Below are 19,714 nucleotides of genomic sequence, written 5' to 3'. Positions count from 1 at the left end.
CATCCTAATCTCGGAACATTCCTTTCTATTATATTAACAATAAAACATTTTCATAAAAAAACATGCTGGAAGAGAAATATAAAAGACTAAAGTCTATCCTGTAGATAAAATATTGGTCCCTGTATGACTGGAAGCTGTTACGCACAGTCAAATTATTTTATCCTACAAAGAAAACATGTCATAATAGAATTTACGTTTTCACATAATCACTTTTTAAGTCTATATAAGCAATCAATTAGTATTTTTCCTTCAATCAGTTGAATAGTTAATGTACACTGCTTAATCAAGGTCATGCCTACAGTAAAATAAAAAACGTTCATAGTATGTAATGTATACGGTCATCTTTATTCAGAAATTACATGATAAATCATATAAATGTGCTACATTAGATTTCTATCCTGTACCAATTCATTTTCTTCATTCTACCCTATCAAAAAGTGATGGTGGTGCCAATTTATCTCCATTATTGAAGTCTTTCATTTGTATCAGGGTTTGTGTTGTAGTCAGTCATGCTAGTGAACCAGAGCAGGAAGAGCATGGACCCTTCTCTCCACTTCATTGCAATACTTCTCTGGAAGTCCAGCAGCCCTACAAGTAAAATTAACAAACATTAATTACAAAACTAAACCTGACTATCCTCTCAGTTCCTCTCAATTCTATGTACCACCTTGTTCCTGTATATAGTTAGTCCCCTCCCAGCCCCTGTACATAGTTAGTCCCCTCCCAGCCCCTGTACATAGTTAGTCCCCACCCAGTCTCTGTACATAGTTAGTCCCCACCCAGTCCCTGTACATAGTTAGTCCCCACCCAGTCCCTGTACATAGTTAGTCCCCACCCAGTCTCTGTACTTACTTGAGCTCCCTGAGCTTCTTCTCCTTGATCTCGTCAAGGCGGATGTGACGATGCCGGGCCTCCTCGTCCAGCCGGTCTCCCTCTTTGTAGACCTCCCTGCGCAGGGCGATGGCCTGCATCTCTCGCTCCCTCACCTGCTGGCGCACCCCGTCCGCTTGGCGCAACATCTTGATCCTGTGTTTCTCCTCCTTGTCCTTCTCCTTACAGATGGAAGCCTGCTGGGCTCTGGGGTGAGGGGAAAAAAACTGTCAGTAAAACTCTACTGCTAACACAGAGGCCTTTGCTAACATTTTAAAACCTGGTTGTCCAAGACATAGCATAGTGTTATGCTTTGATTTCTGAAACCGCCTAACTGTAATACAAGTACAGTGATCGAGTTAGTACAGTAATAACTACCCACTGGGCACAGACGTCAATTCAATGTCTATTCCACGTTGGTTCAGCGTAATATCATTGAAATTACGTGGAAACAACGTTGATTCAACCAGTGTGTGCTCAGTGGGTACATTTACGTTGTGTCATGGTGTACCTCAACGCCCTCTCAAACTCAGCCCTCTCTCGCCCAGCCTCGATGGACAGGAGATGCTCCTTGTGTGTGACCTGCTCCAAGCGAGCTGCCTTCAACCTCTCCTCAACATCCATCTTCTTCTTGAGCTGCTCCTTCTCTTTTCTCCTCCAATCCCTCTCTGCTCCCTCCTGGTTCCTCCTGGCTCGAAGCTCATCCTGACAAAGTCATACACAAAACCACTGTAACCATTCCTCCATACCTTTTATAATCAATTACGACAACAACAGGTCAGTGTGAGCCACTGTGAAACAAATGGAACTTTGGTGCTGCTCACCTGCTCTGCCTTGTGGTCTTTGTCTCTCTCCTGTAGGGCTCGCAGTCTGGCCACCTCCTTCTCCTTTCCTCTCTTGATGTGTCTCTGTTCAGCCTCGTACTCAGCCTCCCGCTCCTGTAGGGGTCACACAAAAGTCTATTTGGCTGCTTTAACACAAGCAGTCCAATTCTGATCTTTTAATCAATTATTGGCAAAAGAGCTGATCTGATTGGTCAAAAGACCAATTTGTGGAAAAAGATCAGACTTAGGCTGCCTGTGTAAACGCAGCCTTGGACAACTATTTTGCCCTTCTGCTTTCTGACCCAAAAACAAGAAGGCCAAAGATATATAATGAAGAAGTTCATAATGGAGTACCGCTTACCATTTTCTTGTAGGTGTACTCCATAGCCCGGAGATCGGCCAGTCTCTCCTCCTCTTTGTTGCGCTCCTTGGCCAGCAGCCTGTCCTCGTTGATACAGAGGATCTCCTGTTGCAGACGCTGCTGCTCCTCCTTCTTCCTCTCCAGAGCCTGGGAGACACACACCACACCATTCTTTTGTTTATTATTCATTATGCCTACAGTAACTGCATTACGATTCATTCATTAATGATATTCATGAGTTGCAAGAGCACAAACAGATCTCGGACCATGCTAATTCATGAGGAATTCCTATCTGACATTCAAAGTGGAAATACATAAGCCTGGCTATAAGAATGTTGTACTGTACAAAGAGACTTGTCTCTAGCTAATAATACTTCCAGCTCCTCCATCTGCATCCTCTCCAGGTTCTCCAGCATCTGCTGGCCTTCATGCTCCTTCATCTCATTCTGCAGCATCCTGTCCTCCAGACGCTCCTCAATCTGATTTATAATCAGCTGGTTTCCCCTATAGACACACGCAGGGAAGACAGCTGAGGTGTTACAGTATGGAAAAGAGATGTAGTGTATTTGACTTTAAATGGGCCATTGTGTGGGTGTGTATGTGGGTGTGAGCATGTGTGCCCTCACTGGATCCTCTGGTGTTTGCGCAGCTCGTTGATCTGCTCCAGGGCCTCCAGGGTTCTCCTACGGTCCACCTCCATCATGGCATCCAGTCGCCTCTCCTCGTCCTGCAGCTCAGCCAGGATCTGCTGCCTCTCTAGGATCTGCGCATCCCTCACCGCGTGGCACTGGGCACCCAGGATCAACTGTCCACAACAATAAAGTACCATACACAACACACACAAGGACACAGAGATGGAAGAGTCTGGACACGGCATGGGTAGAATAACTGGGTAAATGTGTGATATTGCAGTGATGGGACTGAAGCTGAGATAAAACGAATAACAAAGAGTATCAAAGTAAAGAGAAAGGGTGAGCAATGAGATTCTCTTGCTGTACCTCATTGAGTTTCTTGACCTCGTCCTCCTGCTCCATCCTCATGGCATTGGCCCTCTCCAGCAGGTACTGAGCTCTTTCCTTGGCCTCAGCCTCCAGCTCACTTAGGTCCTGGTTCTTCTGACGAGACAGGTCAGCCTGGCGGATATGGGCCTTCCTATCCTCAGCAGCATCCTGGTCAGGAAAAACAGCAACATTGGAACAGTGCAGAAGTTAGTTTGGTTTATTACTGTTACATCTCCACAAGGGTGTAGTGCTGTAGCTGGACCCTGTACTGCCAGTTAGTCACCCAGCTTTCATGAGGGAAAGGTTGCTTACAAATTCATCAGGTACATTTGTCCTTTCTCACCATAGCTGCTTCTCTCTCTCTCCTCTGGGCTTCCAGCGTGGCCTCCAGCTCCTCCTTGGTTGAAACCCGAGAAGCTGTTGTGATCCGCTCGATCTCAGTTGGGTTGAGGATGACAGACAGCCCAGACGGATCCTTACTTGAGATCCTGGCAAAATGACAGCATTGTTTTTATTTTGTAATTCACTACCACTTGTAAAATGTGATTGTGGGATATGTTTATTGGTGCAATGTAGGTTTATGGAACTGGATGGCATTCTCTTTTATAATAAGTAAACCGTGATAAACACTGCCAAGTGTAGTACTGGTATGTTCACAAAGCATTAGACTTGATGAACTCATTGCAACCAAATGAGAAATTGAGGTATTGACTGATACTTGCTTCAGGTCTCGGATGAGGTCCCTTGTGATGATGCGAACTGTCTCTGGTTTCTGAGTTTTCTGACTTGGAGAAGACATGGACTGGCCCCTGGGTCCAGACCGGCCACCCCTCTCAGTGTCCTTGACATCACAGGCTGACAGCGCCTTGAGTGAGAAAATCCAACATACATTTCCACCAATTCTCTATCTCTCTCTCTCTCTCAAAAACACACATACACACACAGACCTTGCACAGTTCAATTGTCACAGGTTACTGATATGTGTTTTATGAAATGCAGATTAAAGAGATGGCTGACATATGCCGGCCCAACTGTTTTGTGGTTCCAAAGAGGCTCTCATCCACATGAGAGGTGAGGGCACGGGTGTGATAGCGACGTGAATGGGAGCTACCAGAGAGCCTTGATGAAGACCCTGCACTCTGTGGCTGTGAGAAAGTCAACAGTGTTGGTACTGGTACAGTTATACAGTAATTGAAAGTGTGTACAGAAGAGCAAATAATTGCTAGCTACATGTAGCTGCATATGACTGTCATGTACACTACCGGTCAAATGTTTTAGAACACCTACTCATTCAAAGGTTTTCCTTTATTTTTACTATTTTCTACATTGTAGAGTAATAGTGAAGACATCAAAACTATGAAATAACACACCAAAAATGTGTTAAACAAATCGAAATATATTTTATATTTGAGATTCTTCAAATAGCCACCCTTTGCCTTGATGACAGCTTTGCACACTCTTGGCATTCTCTCAACCAGCTTCACCTGGAATGCTTTTCCAACAGTCTTGAAGGTGTTCCCACATATGCTGAGCACATGTTGGCTGCTTTTCCTTCACTTTGCGGTCAGACTCATCCCAAACCATCTCAATTGGTTTGAGGTTGGGGGATTGTGGAGGCCAGGTCAACTGATGCAGTACTCCATCACTCTACTTCTTGGTCAAATAGCCCTTACACAGCCTGGAGGTGTGTTGGGTCATTGTCCTGTTGAAAAACAAATGATATTCCCACTAAGCCCAAACCAGATGGGATGGCGTATCACTGCAGAATGCTGTGGTAGCCATGCTGGTTAAGTGTGTCTTGAATTCTAAATAAATCACTGATAGTGTCACCAACAAAGCACAACCACACCATAACTCCTCCTCCATGCTTTACGGTGGAAAATTCACATGCAGAGATCATCTGTTCACCCACACTGCGTCTCACAAAGACACGGCGGTTGGAAGCAAAAATCTCAAATTTGGACTCCAGACCAATGGACAGATTTCCACCTGTCTAATGTCCATTCTTCATGTTTCTTGGCCCAAGCAAGTATTGGTGTCCTTTAGTAGTGGTTTCTTTGCAGCAATTCGACCATGAAGGCCTGATTCACGCAGTCTCCTCTGAACAGTTGATGTTGAGATATGTCTGTCACTTGAACATTTATTTGGGCTGCATTTTCTGAGGCGGGTAACTCTAATGAACTTATCCTCTGCAGCAGAGATAACTCTGGGTCTTCCATTCCTGTGACAGTCCTCATGAGAGCCAGTTTCATCATAGAGCTTGATGGTTTTTGCGACTGCACTTGAAGAAACTTTCAAAGTTCTTGAAATTTTCCGTATTGACTGACCTTCATGTCTTAAAGTAATGATGGACTTTGCTTATTTGAACTGATCATGCCATAATATGGACTTGGTCTTTTACCAAATAGGGCTATCTTCTGTATACCACCCCCACCTTGTCACAACACAACTGGTTGGCTATAACGCATTAAGAAGGAAAGAAATTCTTCAAATGTACTTTTAACAAAGCACACCTGTTAATTTAAATGCATTCCAGGTGACTACCTCATGAAGCTGGTTGAGAGAATGCCAAGAGTGTGCAAAGCTGTCATCAAGGCAAAGGGTGGCTATTTGAAGAATCTCACATATAAAATATATTTTGATTTGTTTAACACTTTTTTGGGGTTACTACATGATTCCACATGTGTTATTTCATAGTTTTGATGTCTTCACTATTATTCTACAATGTAGAAAATAGTAAAAATAAAGAAAAACCCTTGAATGAGTAGGTGTTCTAAAACTTTTGACCGGCAGTGTATGTAATTGTTAGGTCATGCAAGATTGTGGGCCTCTCTGATTCCACTTACCATGATGATCTTCAAAAATCGTCCACTCTCATCAACTGAAAGAAATAACAAATATAATAACACAACGAATATCCAATGTTGTGAAGCACCTAGTTAGCTATTTTCGGGCTTTATTATGGGAGAAGTGCTTGGCATGTCCCTAAAAATTAGATGTTTTGTTGTTGTGTATCCATGGAAACCCCCATCTTCAACAGGGGAAGAGTCTACGTGGCCTCTGTGCCTGCCTTTTTGACACAAGCCATATTAATCATCTCTTATCTTGGATACTTTGTATCAAGGTGAATCAGATGTGAAATAATATTTGGCTTCAGTACATGCATGCATGCAGCATGTGCGATATATACAGTATGTGCAATGCATGTTGCTGTATGGTGGAGGTGGTGCATCACACTTTGTGCTCACTAAGTGGCGCTAAAGTACCTCATCTCTGCAAATTAGATTAGCCAACAACTATGTAACACACCGTCGTTATGATAAAACATAGTTCATTGCATTTTCGATAGTGGCGTGGTGGCGTGGTCATTGACTCGAATATCTGGTTTGGTGTACAGAGATTGAAAGAAATAGCCCACTGGGCACAGATGTCAGTCAATTCAACGTATATTCCACATTGGTTCAACGTAATTTCATTGAAATGACGTGAAAACTACGTTGAACCAACCAATGTGTGCCCAGTGGGTGGCAGTTTATGTTAACAAGAAACGTGGACTCACGATAGAGGTAAAGAGCAGAAAACAAATTGCATGCAATTCAGGGAAAATTATAATGTATTGTACAGTGCAGAAAGTATTCACACGCCTTGACTTTTTCCGCAATTTGTTGTGTTACAGCCTGAATTTAAAATAGATTAAATTTAGATTTTGTGTCACTTGTTTTAAGACATTTTTACCTTTTTTTTTTTTTTAAATGAATAGCTGAAATGTCTTGATTGAATAAGTATTCAACCCCTTTGTTTTTGAAAGCCTAAATAAATTCAGGTCAGGAGTAAAACAATGTGCTTAACACGTCAAATAATAAGTTGCATGGACTCACTCTGTGTGCAATAATAACATATTCATATCTGTACCCCACGCATGCATTTACGTGTAAGGTCCCTCAGTCGAGCAGTGAATTTCAAACACAGATTAAACCACAAACACCAGGGAGGTTTTCCCCCAAAAAATTATGAAAAAAAACCAGACATTGAATATCCCTTTGAGCATGGTGAAGTTATTAATTACACTACAGGCGTCCTTCCTAACTCAGTTGCCGGAGAGGAAGGAAACTGCTCAGCGATTTCACCATGAGGCTAATGGTGACTTTAAAACAGTTACAGAGTTTAATGGCTGTGATAGGAGAAAACTGAGGATGAATCAACAACATTATAGTTACTCCACAATACTAACCTAAATGACAAAGTGAAAATAAGGAAGCTTGTACAGAATACAAATATTCTAAAACATGCATCCTGTTTGCAACAAGGCACTAAAGTAAAACTGCAAAAAAATGTGGCAAAGAAATTCACTTTATGTCCTGAATACAAAGCTTTATGTTTGGGGCAAATCCAACACAACATGTTACTGAGTACCACTCTTCATATTTTCAAGCATGATGGTGGCTGCATCATGTTATGGGTATGCTTGTCATTGGCTAGGACTGGGGAGTTTTTTTGTTGATAAAATGGAATAGAGCTAAGCACAGGCAAAATCCTAGAAGAAAACCTGGTTTAGTCTGCTTTCCAACAGACACTGGGAGACAGATTCACTTTTCAGCAGAACAATAACCTAAAACACAAGGCCAAATATACACTGCAGTTGCTTACCAAGATGACATTGAATGTTCTTTAGTGGCCTAGTTAGAGTTGACTTAAATAGGCTTGAAAATCTATCGAAAAACTTTTAAATGGCTGTCTCGCAATGATCAACAACCAACTTGGCAGAGCTTGAAGAATTTTCAAAATAATAATGTGCAAATATTGTACAATCCGGGTGTGCAAAGCTCTTAGAGACTTACCCAGAAATACTGCTAAAGATGATTCCAACATGTATTGACTCAGGGGTTTGAATACTTATGGCAATTAAATATTTCTGTATTTCATATTCAATACATTTGCCAAAATGTAAAAAAAAAACATTTTTCACTTTGTCATTATGGGGTATTGTGTGTAGATGGGTAGAAAAAATATAAATTGAATCCATTTTGAATTCAGGCTGTAACACAACAAAATGTGGAATAAGTCAAGGGGTATGAATACTTTCTGAAGGCACGTGTGGTTCCCACCGTGAAGCATGGAAGAGGAGGTGTGATGGTGTGGGGGTGCTTTGTTGGTGACACTGTCAGTGATTTATTTAGAATTCAAGGCACACTTAACCAGCATGGCTAACACAGCATTCTGCAGCGATACGTCATCCCATCTGGTTTGCACTTAGTGGGACTATAATTTTTTTTTTAACAGGACAATGACCCAAAACACACCTCCAGGCTGTGTAAGGGTTATTTGACCATGTAGAGTGATGGAGTGCTGCATCAAATGACCTGGCCTCCACGATCACCTGACCTCAACCCAACTGAGATGGTTTTTGATGAGTTGGACTGCAGAGTGAAGGAAAAGCAGCCAACAAGTGCTCAGCATATGTGAGAACTCCTTCAAGACTGTTGGAAAAGCATTCCAGGTGAAGCTGGTTAAGAGAATGTCAAGAGTGTGCAAAGCTGTCATCAAGGCAAAGGGTGGCTAACATGATTCCATATGTGTTATTTCATCGTTTTTATGTCTTCACTGTTATTCTACAATGTAGAAAATAATACAAATAAGGAAAATAAGAAGGTGTGTCCAAACTTTTGACTGGTACTGTATATATAAATCAAATCCAAGTGTCTTTGTCACGTGCGCCAAATACAACAGGTGTAGACCTTACAGTGAAATGCTTACTTACAGGCTCTAACCAACAGTGCAAAAAAAGGTATTAGGTGAACAATCGGTAATTAAAGAAATAAAAACAACAGTAAAAAAGACAGTGAAAAATAACAGTAGCAAGGCTATAACAGTAGCGAGGCTATATACAGGCACCGGTTAGTTGGGCTGATTGAGGTAATATGTACATGTAGATATGGTTAAAGTGACTATGCATATATGATAAACAGAGAGCAGCAGCAGCGTAAAAAGAGGGGTTGGGTGGGCACACAATGCAAATAGTCCGGGTAGCCATTTGATTACCTGTTCAGGAGCCTTATGGCTTGGGGGTAAAAACTGTTGAGAAGCCTTTTTGTCCTAGACTTGGCACTCCGGTACCGCTTGCCATGCGGTAGTAGAGAGAACAGTCTATGACTGGGGTGGCTGGGGTCTTTGACATTTTTTAGGGCCTTCCTCTGACACCGCCTGGTGTAGAGGTCCTGGATGGCAGGCAGCTTAGCCACAGTGATGTACTGGGCCGTACGCACTACCCTCTGTAGTGCCTTGCGGTCGATGGCCAAGCAATTGCCGTAGCAGGCAGTGATGCAACCAGTCAGGATGCTCTCGAAGTTGCAGCTGTAGAACCTTTTGAGGATCTGAGGACCCATGCCAAATCTTTTTAATTTCCTGGAGGGGAATAGGCTTTGTCGTGCCCTCTTCACGACTATCTTGGTGTGTTTGGACCATTCTAGTTTGTTGGTGATGTGGACACCAAGGAACTTGAAGCTCTCAACCTGCTCCACTACAGCCCCGTTGATGAGAATGGGGGCGTGCTCGGTCCTCCTTTTCCTGTAGTCCACAATCATCTCCTTAGTCTTGGTTACGTTGAGGGATAGGTTGTTGGCACCATCCGGCCAGGTCTCTGACCTCCTCCCTTTAGGCTGTCTCATCGTTGTCAGTGATCAGGCCTACCACTGTTGTGTCGTCTACAAACTTAATGATGGTGTTGGAGTCGTGCCTGGCCATGCAGTCGGGGGTGAACAGGTAGTACAGGAGGGGACTGAACACGCACCCCTGAGGGGCTCCAATGTTGAGGATCAGAGTGGCAGATGTGTTGCTACCTACCCTCACCACTTGGGGGGCGGCCCGTCAGGAAGTCCAGGATCCAGTTGCAGAGGGAAGTGTTTAGTTCCAGGATCCTTAGCTTAGTGATGAGCTTTGAGGGTACTATGGTGTTGAACGCTGAGCTGTAGTCAATTAATAGCATTCTCACGTAGGCGTTCCTTTTGTCCAGGTGGGAAAGGGCAGTGTGGAGTGCAATAGAGATTGCATCATCTGTATCATATGTCTAATGTACACTGTCCATTTAAAATATATTACAACAGGCAATCACCATCACAAATTGGACACGTAGTTAAAGTGCTGAAACTCAAAAAGTCCACTACTTGGATACTGTACAGTACAAATACAATTCAATTGTGCTGTCCTTTGACTGTTTATGATGATTTGGATGTTTAAATGGCTGACTTGATGGCTCTCCAATTGCAAAATGGTACAATGGCATTGGCCACATGATATATTGCAAGTTCATACTTCCTTTTTAGGATATGGAGGGGACTGCGTACTCTCATCATATCAATATCTGGAGAGGTACCAGTGGCTCTGAACACATGGCAAAAGGAATTTTGCAAATCGCATGCACGTAAGCAGAGTTAGAGCATAACCTGTAAACCAATGTTATCCTATGGGAGAATTCCGCTAGCACGTCGTGGAACACACCTTCCCTGCCATTCATTATTTTCAATAGAATGCATAGCCCCTCGTTAATTAACCCGTACTTATTGTACCGGTCATAAATAGGATCAATTCAGAAAAAGTGGAACACTTTTTTGCATTTCTGTCATCTGTAGCCTCTTTCGACATCTATCCAATATAATAGCTACATTTCTGAAATCCTCAAGATATTTCCTAAATCACACAAACAGGGCAAATGTTGATATCATATTCACAGGAGGTATTACACACTCATTTGTGTACACTGAGCCAAAACCCTATTTTCAGTGTGAGTTCGGTAAATTGGGACCACAGGTTAGATAAACTGGGACACCATTTTTATAGTCCTAATTGTACCCCAATGATAATTCAATTCACACTTTGTTGTTATATTATCATCTTGAAGATTTCAGAAATGTATCATGTGTTGGGCTAATATGTTGGATAGCTGTCAAAAGAGGTTAAAAAAAGACGCAAATGCAAAAAAAGGAAAAAAAGTCCCCACTTTTTCTGACATTACCCAACTATTAGTTCTGTTTGGTGCCATTGTACTCTGGAAGATATCTAAATTAACCAGGATAACAGTACTACAAAAACCAGAGCCCTGCCTACCCTAAGTATAGGGTCCCTAATGTAAACTGGATCTCTTTCCTCCATTGGAAAAGCCTAAAAGACTGTCCCACTTTAGCTAGCAATGGTTGGTAAAGCAGACAACCAAAAAAACTACATTTAAACATAATATTGGCAACTTTATTTTTATGCACCAATACATAGTATTTTGTTTTAATTAATAGGCTACTTGATGGCCAACAGATGCAAATGTGTCATTCTCCATATTCAGTTTCTTTGAGGACTTTTCCCTGTAACTGCAACGATATTTATAGGGAAGGTAATCAGGGGAGTGATGACGCGCAGGGGCGCGTAACGATGGTGACAGGTGTGCGCCATCACTAGCAGCCTGGTGACCTAGAGGCCGGAGAAGGAGCACACGAGGGAGTTCCATCACTTCCATTATGCCATTGTAGTCTACAGTTTGATACAATAAATATGTTGAAATTACTATATCACTGGAGTCATTGCAAATCATTTTTTCCACTTGTTTAGCCTACCTGGAGCTGACAAACTGATTTAATAAATAGCCTACAACTTCAGTGTATTGTTGTTGTAGCCTTGTGTTATTATGCAATTATTAATGGCCATGTTTAGTTAATTAAATTGGAAGTTATCAAAGCTCTATCGAAATTGACGATCAGTTGTTAGAATGTATTAGATTGACGGTTACAGTCTGTCAGATTAGGCTACAGGTAAAAATAGATATACTATGTTGACAAGCATATTTATTTAACTCGGCAAATCAGTTAAGAACAAATTCTTAATTACAATGACGGCCTAGGAACAGTGGGTTAACTACCTTGTTCAGAGGGAGAACGACAGATTCTTACCTTGTCAGCTCGGGGATTCGATCTAGCAACCTTTTAAATTACGATATATATATATATAGGGGCGGCAGTAACCGCGTTGGGCCAGTAACCGAAAGGTTGCTAGATCGAATATTAAATATTATTTATATTTAATTCAGTGATTGAAATTACTACTCCATCCTCAGTAGCCGATTCCAGCAGATGATTGATTCGTGACTGCCGTTGACAAATACAAATATTCTCCCTAGAATAATCTCATAATGTAGACTACGTTACCAGCACAGCCTACCCGCACTGTTTCTGCAAGCTGTTGGCTAGAGCGCAGGTGCCAAGACCATTTTGCCATTGAAAATGCAATGGAAACACATTCAACTTTAGATTTCTATTCGGTACATGAAAACTTAAGCGAAAAGTTATATGTTGTGTGCACTACGTCATCACGCTTGGAAACATCACCCGTGGGAAAATCCGCATATTTTCTTTATGCAGATTTTAGAATATTCGCATGAAAATCAGTGGCCAATTGGATGGAAACCTAGCTAATGATGCATTTTCACACAGAACAACCCACAGTGATAATGGGTTAGTGTTTTGTGCTGATGGTCATCTCTGTTCACACACCCCCTGGGTTAAGGAGGATCCACCCTCTGGCCTTGCAGTCACCATTGGAATCCCCAATTAATCATTAACTAAGAACACTAATAACATCCAGTCACACCAGCAGGAAGGGACAGTCAGGATCAGCAAGAGGGGGGAGAAAGGTATATAAGAGGAATTAGGAGTGTCTTTTTTACAAGCAGCGTTACGGGAGATAACAGAATCGGAGTAGGTCAATTCCATTCTTGCCTCTTCCCTTTGGCCCTTGTAGAACTCGGATAAGGCAGCGGAAATCAGTCTTAGAGTAAAGAAGTTGACCATTAACCCCAACTATTGATTACAGCTCTATCCCTCTTCTAACCATCTCTGTACTGCACTGTGGATTTGACACCAAAGTTCAGTCACTGGCTGCAGAAGTACTACAGCCTTGAACAACAGGAGCCCTTTCCCTCCTCTGTAGTTTTGTTTTTTGAATCCTCTTTTATTTAGCACTTTTTTTCTGCACTGCAAAAACCATGGCAACCACAGGGTATGGATAGTACCGCACCACAATTTTCCTGGCCATGTTTGTGGGCTATACGCTGTACTACTTCAATAGGAAGACCTTCTCTTTTGTGATGCCCTCTCTCATGCAAGATATCAAGATGGAAAAAGATGACATGGGTAATAGAATCCTCACTATTGTCTTTTCCTCTGTTTCTGTCTTGCATGTCCCAAACAACAATTAACAACCAAAGTTTAGATACTGCTGATAGTGGTCTGACTTTGATTTGTTTCAATGAATCATTCTCTGTCCACATTTCTAAGCCAGCAACGATCCTATGGGGAGGTATCGGTTGATGCTTTATGTATATTGATATGTTTACCAAAATCAATAAAGCATTGTGTTCTGCCTCTGTATTGTGTGAACTACCCCTCAGGCATGATCACTAGTAGCCGGTCTCTGGCGTATGCTATCAGCAAGTTCATCAGCGGCGTGCTGTCGGATCAGATCAGCGCCCACTGGCTCTTCTCCATTGGCCTGTTCATGGTGGGTGCCATCAACATGGTCTTCTCCTGGTCCTCCACTGTGGCCGTTTTCTCTGGTCTCTGGTTCATCAATGGCCTGGGTCAGGGCCTGGGGTGGCCCCCATGTGGCAGGGTGCTGCACAAGGTAGGACCAGGAAGCAACACCAGGTAGTCCCATGATATGAAGCTGTCAGACACGTATCAATCAATTGCCTGCACTGTTAAAGGATTGGTCAATCAGTGTACCATTCTGTACAATGCATTTGGAAAGTATTCAGACCACTTTACTTTTTCCACATTTTGTTACAATACAGCCTTATTCTATTTTTTTTTTTTTTTTTGTGCAAATTTATAAAATAATAAAAACTGAAATATCACATTTACATAAGTATGTAGACACTTTACTCAGTACTTTGTTAAAGCACCTTTGGCAGTGATTACAGCCTTGAGTCTTCTTGGGTATGACGCTACAAGCTTGTATTTGGGGGGGTTCTCCTATTCTTCTCTGCAGATCCTCTTAAGCTCTGTCAGGTTGGATGGGGAGCGTTGCTGCACAGCAATTTTCAGGTCTCTCCAGAGATGTTCGATCGGGTTCAAGTCCAGGCTCTGGCTGGGCCACTCAAGGATTTTCAGAGACTTGTCCAGAAGCCACTCCTGCGTTATCTTGGCTGTGTGCTTAGAGTCATTGTCCTGTTGGAAGGTGAACCTTCTCCCCAGTTTGAGGTCCTGAGCGCTCTGGAGCAGGTTTTCATCAAGGATCTCTCTGTACTTTGCTCTGTTCATCTTTCCCTTGATCCTGACTAGTCTCCCAGTCCCTGCTGCTGAAAAACATCCCCACAGCATGATGCTGCCACCACCATGCTTCACCATGGAGTATTGTGTGTAGATTGATGAAAAAAGAAGAAGATTTAATCAATTTTAGATTAAGGATGTAACGTAACAACATTTTGAAAAAGTCGAGGGGTCTGAATACTTTCCGAATGCACTGTATATCCCTGTCCATTCAACACCAGTCGTGTCAAGCCACGCAGCACATCACTAGTCTGATATTATGATATGTCATTCCCTTCTGCTCCTCAGTGGTTCGAGCCCTCTCAGTTTGGGACGTGGTGGGCGATTCTGTCCTGCAGTATGAACCTGGCTGGGAGTTTAGGCCCCATTATTGCAACATTTATGGCCCAGAGCTACAGCTGGAGGACGACCCTGTCCATCTCAGGCCTCTCCTGTTGTATGGTCTCCTTTGTCTGCCTGCTGTTGATCAGGAATGAGCCCAAGGACGTGGGCTTGCCCAACATCGACACTGGGGGGGCCAAGAAGGTCAAAGCAGGTCAAAGCTTGGAGCTAACCTCATTTGGTTCTGTGGTTGAAACATTTCAAAATGTGTGTGACTGTGATATCCACAGATTTTCATTTGAACACATGCTTTTCTGAGTATTGTCTGCATGTGAAATTGTGTGTAAAATTAGTGACACTCTGTGAGAATTTAGTCTGCACCCAGCGTGCTCCTCACATGCTAGCGTGAACGAGTTCAAGATTTTATTTAACCTTTACTTAACTAGGCGAGTCAGTTAAGAACAAATTCTTATTTACAATTACGATCCACCCCGGCCAAACCCTAACCTGGACGACGCTGGGCCAATTGTGCGCTGCGCGATGGGACTCCCAATCACAGTCGGTTGTGATACAGCCTGGAATCAAACCAGGGTCTGTAGTGACACCTCTAGCACTGAGATGCCGTGCCTTAGACTGCTGCGCCACTCGGGAGCCACTCTCTAAGTGATGTGCTAGTGTGACTTAAACCTCTCTCCCTTACCAGGCTCATCCAGTGATGAGACCACCTTCAAAAAGTTCATGCTGTCCCCCTACCTGTGGCTGCTGTCTGTGGGCTACCTGGTGGTATTCGGGGTGAAGATGGCCTGCACTGACTAGGGCCAGCTCTTCCTCATCCAGGACAAGGGCCAGTCAACACTCATTGGTTTGGAAGTCTGATACATTAACACCGGCGTTGTCCCTCTGTTTTACGCAGGTTGACGTTTATTTCCATGTCTTGTCCTGGAGGCAAAACAGTGATTTCCCCTTAGGTAGGCCAGCTGCAAAGTCAAAATGTAGCTATATTGTGAAAATTCATGAAAACAAAAATGTGCTTTTTGGTATTAATTTAAGGTTAGGGTCAGGCATTATGGTTAGAAGTGTGGTTAAGGCTTCGCTCCACAGGTAATATTACACTTCACTACATTACAACGGCTTGATTTGTTTGATCTGAGCAATTCTTCTTAGCTAGCTACATAGCCGTCTTTGTATCAAAGATAATTTGTGTAGTTTAGAGTAATTGAGTAATTATCGAGGCTAGCTATCTTCGTCCTCCTAACGTAGTCAACACTGCTAGCTGCTAGCTAGCTAGTCATCACTGCTAGCTAGCCAACTTCTACCGACTAGCAGCACTGCAGAAACTATTACATTACAACGTAACGACTTGATTAGTGTGGTGTTAGTGTTAGTTAGCCAGCTACATAGTTGTCTTTGCTGTCTCTGTATCTAAGATAATTGTGTAGTTTGAGTTTGAGTATTATCGAGGTGCGCTAGCCAGCCGCGACGCGGCGCTGACTTAGTCAACACACCTAGTCATCATTAACCCACTGCCAGCTAGTCAACCGTTACCGACTAGCAGCGCTGTAGATACTAATACTTTACAACGGAACGATTTGACTAGTGCAGTGTTACCTAGCTAGCTACTTAGTTGTCTTTGTCATAGCTTGATAATTGTTAGCTAGCCAGCCATCGAGGTTAGCTAGCCAGCTATTTCCGTCCCCCGCGACGCCATTTTTCCTAACCCAGCCAACTATTACCGACGAGCAGCATTGTAGAAACTAAATACATTACAAGGAACGTCTTGATTAGTGTTATGTTAGCTACAAAGTTGCTTTGTATCATGACAAGGTGTAGTACTGAAACTATCGAGGTTACCTAGCCAGCTACACGTTCAAAGTCAACAACGCAGCCACTGCTAGCTAGCCTACTCCACCAGCCAGCAGTACTGTATCATTTTAGTCAATAAGATTTTTGCAACGTAAGCTTAACTTCCTGAACATTCGAGACGTGTAGTCCACTTGTCATTCCAATCTCCTTTGCATTAGCGTAGCCTCTTCTGTAGCTTGTCTACTATGTGTCTGTCTATCCCTGCTCTCTCTCCTCTGCACAGGCCATACAAACGCTCCACACCGCGTGGCCGCTGCCACTCTAACCTGGTGGTCCCAGCGAGCACGACCCACGTGGAGTTCCAGGTCTCCGGCAGCCTCTGGAACTGCCGGTCTGCGGCCAACAAGGCTGAGTTCATCTCAGCCTAGGCTACCCTCCAGTCCCTAGACTTCCTGGCGCTGACGGAAACATGGATTACCACAGATAACACTGCTACTCCTACTGCTCTCTCCTCGTCTGACTACGTGTTCTCGCATACCCCTAGAGCATCGAGCCAGCGGGGTGGTGGCACTGGAATCCTCATCTCTCCCAAGTGGACATTCTCTCTTTCTCCCCTGACCCATCTGTCTATCTGCTCATTTGAATTCCATGCTGTCACAGTTACCAGCCCTTTCAAGCTTAACATCCTTATCATTTATCGCCCTCCAGGTTCCCTTGGAGAGTTCATCAATGAGCTTGACGCCTTGATAAGTTCCTTTCCCGAGGATGGCTCACCTCTCACAGTTCTGGGTGACTTTAACCTCCCCACGTCTACCTTCGACTCATTCCTCTCTGCCTCCTTCTTTCCACTCCTCTCCTCTTTTGACCTCACCCGCTCACCTTCCCCCCCTACTCACAAGGCAGGCAATACGCTTGACCTCATCTTTACTAGATGCTGTTCTTCCACTAATCTCATTGCAACTCCCCTCCAAGTCTCCGACCACTACCTTGTATCCTTTTCCCTCTCGCTCTCATCCAACACTTCTCACTCTGCCCCTACTCGGATGGTATTGCGCCGTCCCAACCTTCGCTCTCTCTCTCCCGCTACTCTCTCCTCTTCCATCCTATCATCTCTTCCCTCTGCTCAAACCTTCTCCAACCTATCTCCTGATTCTGCCTCCTCAACCCTCCTCTCCTCCCTCTCTGCATCCTTTGATTTCCTCTGTCCCCTATCCTCCAGGCCGGCTCGGTCCTCCCCTCCTGCTCCGTGGCTCGACGACTCACTGCGAGCTCACAGAACAGGGCTCCGGGCAGCCGAGCGGAAATGGAGGAAAACTCGCCTCCCCTGCGGACCTGGCATCCTTTCACTCCCTCCTCTCTACATTTTCCTCTTCTGTCTCTGCTGCTAAAGCCACTTTCTACCACTCTAAACTCCAAGCATCTGCCTCTAACCCTAGGAAGCTCTTTGCTACCTTCTCCTCCCTCCTGAATCCTCCTCCCCCTCCCCCCTCCTCCCTCTCTGCGGATGACTTCGTCAACCATTTTGAAAAGAAGGTTGACGACATCCGATCCTCGTTTGCTAAGTCAAACGACACTGCTGGTCCTGCTCACACTGCCCTACCCTGTGCTTTGACCTCTTTCTCCCCTCTCTCTCCAGATGAAATCTCGCGTCTTGTGACGGCCGGCCGCCCAACAACCTGCCCACTTGACCCTATCCCCTCCTCTCTTCTCCAGACCATTTCCGGAGACCTTCTCCCCTACCTCACCTCGCTCATCAACTCATCCTTGACCGCTGGCTACGTCCCTTCCGTCTTCAAGAGAGCGAGAGTTGCACCCCTTCTGAAAAAACCTACACTCGATCCCTCCGATGTCAACAACTACAGACCAGTATCCCTTCTTTCCTTTCTCTCCAAAACTCTTGAACGTGCCGTCCTTGGCCAGCTCTCTTGCTATCTCTCTCAGAATGACCTTCTTGATCCTTATCAGTCAGGTTTCAAGACTGGGCATTCAACTGAGACTGCTCTTCTCTGTGTCACGGAGGCTCTCCGCACTACTAAAGCTAACTCTCTCTCCTCTGCTCTCATCCTTCTAGACCTATCTGCTGCCTTTGATACCGTGAACCATCAGATCCTCCTCTCCACCCTCTCCGAGCTGGGCATCTCCGGCGCCGCCCACGCTTGGATTGCGTCCTACCTGACAGGTCGCTCCTACCAGGTGGCGTGGCGAGAATCTGTCTCCGCACCACGTGCTCTCACCACTGGTGTCCCCCAGGGCTCTGTTCTTGGCCCACTCCTATTCTCGCTATACACCAAGTCACTTGGCTCTGTCATATCCTCACATGGTCTCTCATATCATTGCTATGCAGATGACACACAATTAATCTTCTCCTTTCCCCCTTCTGACAACCAGGTGGCGAATCGCATCTCTGCATGTCTGGCAGACATATCAGTGTGGATGACGGATCACCACCTCAAGCTGAACCTCGGCAAGACGAAGCTGCTCTTCCTCCCGGGGAAGGACTGCCCGTTCCATGATCTCGCCATCACGGTTGACAAATCCCTTGTGTCCTCCTCCCAGAGTGCTAAGAGCCTTGGCGTGACCCTGGACAACACCCTGTCGTTCTCCACTAACATCAAGGCGGTGACCCGATCCTGTAGGTTCATGCTCTACAACATTCGCAGAGTACGACCCTGCCTCACACAGGAAGCGGCACAGGTCCTAATCCAGGCACTTGTCATCTCCCGTCTGGATTATTGCAACTCGCTGTTGGCTGGGCTCCCTGCCTGTGCCATTAAACCCCTACAACTCATCCAGAACGCCGCAGCCCGTCTGGTGTTCAACCTTCCCAAGTTCTCTCACGTCACCCCGCTCCTCCGCTCTCTCCACTGGCTTCCAGTCGAAGCTCGCATCCGCTACAAGACCATGGTGCTTGCCTACGGAGCTGTGAGGGGAACGGCACCCCCGTACCTTCAGGCTCTGATCAGGCCCTACACCCAAACAAGGGCACTCCGTTCATCCACCTCTGGCCTGCTCGCCTCCCTACCTCTGAGGAAGCACAGTTCCCGCTCAGCCCAGTCAAAACTGTTCACTGCTCTGGCACCCCAATGGTGGAACAAGCTCCCTCACGATGCCAGGACAGCGGAGTCAATCACCACCTTCCGGAGACACCTGAAACCCCACCTCTTCAAGGAATACCTGGGATAGGATAAAGTAATCCTTCTAACCCCCCCCCTTAAAAGATTTAGATGC

The 19,714-nt window shown here is 44.6% G+C and overlaps 1 protein-coding gene across 1 annotated transcript; it reads right to left on the bottom strand.

Moving 5' to 3' along the window:
- Positions 1–326: 326 nt before the first annotated feature.
- Positions 327–6,082, bottom strand: LOC106581109 (cilia- and flagella-associated protein 45). Its single transcript, XM_014162860.2, has 11 exons — positions 5,903–6,082; positions 3,779–3,921; positions 3,400–3,544; positions 3,054–3,224; positions 2,682–2,860; positions 2,430–2,559; positions 2,056–2,202; positions 1,695–1,808; positions 1,382–1,575; positions 853–1,077; positions 327–588 (listed from the first exon to the last, which is right to left on the bottom strand). The coding sequence occupies exons 1-11, from the start codon at positions 5,903–5,905 to the stop codon at positions 513–515; spliced, it is 1,527 nt and encodes a 508-aa protein (XP_014018335.1). The 5' UTR covers positions 5,906–6,082; the 3' UTR covers positions 327–512.
- Positions 6,083–19,714: the final 13,632 nt, after the last annotated feature.

Source organism: Salmo salar, chromosome ssa20 (assembly GCF_905237065.1).
Source record: "Salmo salar chromosome ssa20, Ssal_v3.1, whole genome shotgun sequence".
In the NCBI taxonomy this organism is placed as follows: Eukaryota; Metazoa; Chordata; class Actinopteri; order Salmoniformes; family Salmonidae; genus Salmo; species Salmo salar.
The sequence above is the reverse complement of the archived record's forward strand: the minus strand, read 5'-3'. Positions and strand labels throughout refer to the sequence as shown.

What these genes read in the sequence shown, in the direction of transcription:
- LOC106581109 (XM_014162860.2), bottom strand. An exon ending in CGCAAACACCAGAGGATCCA is followed by an intron (nt 2,560 to 2,681) that starts GTGAGGGCACAC and finishes GTGTGTCTATAG; the next exon opens with GGGAAACCAGCTGATTATAA. An exon ending in AAGACCACAAGGCAGAGCAG is followed by an intron (nt 1,576 to 1,694) that starts GTGAGCAGCACC and finishes TGACTTTGTCAG; the next exon opens with GATGAGCTTCGAGCCAGGAG.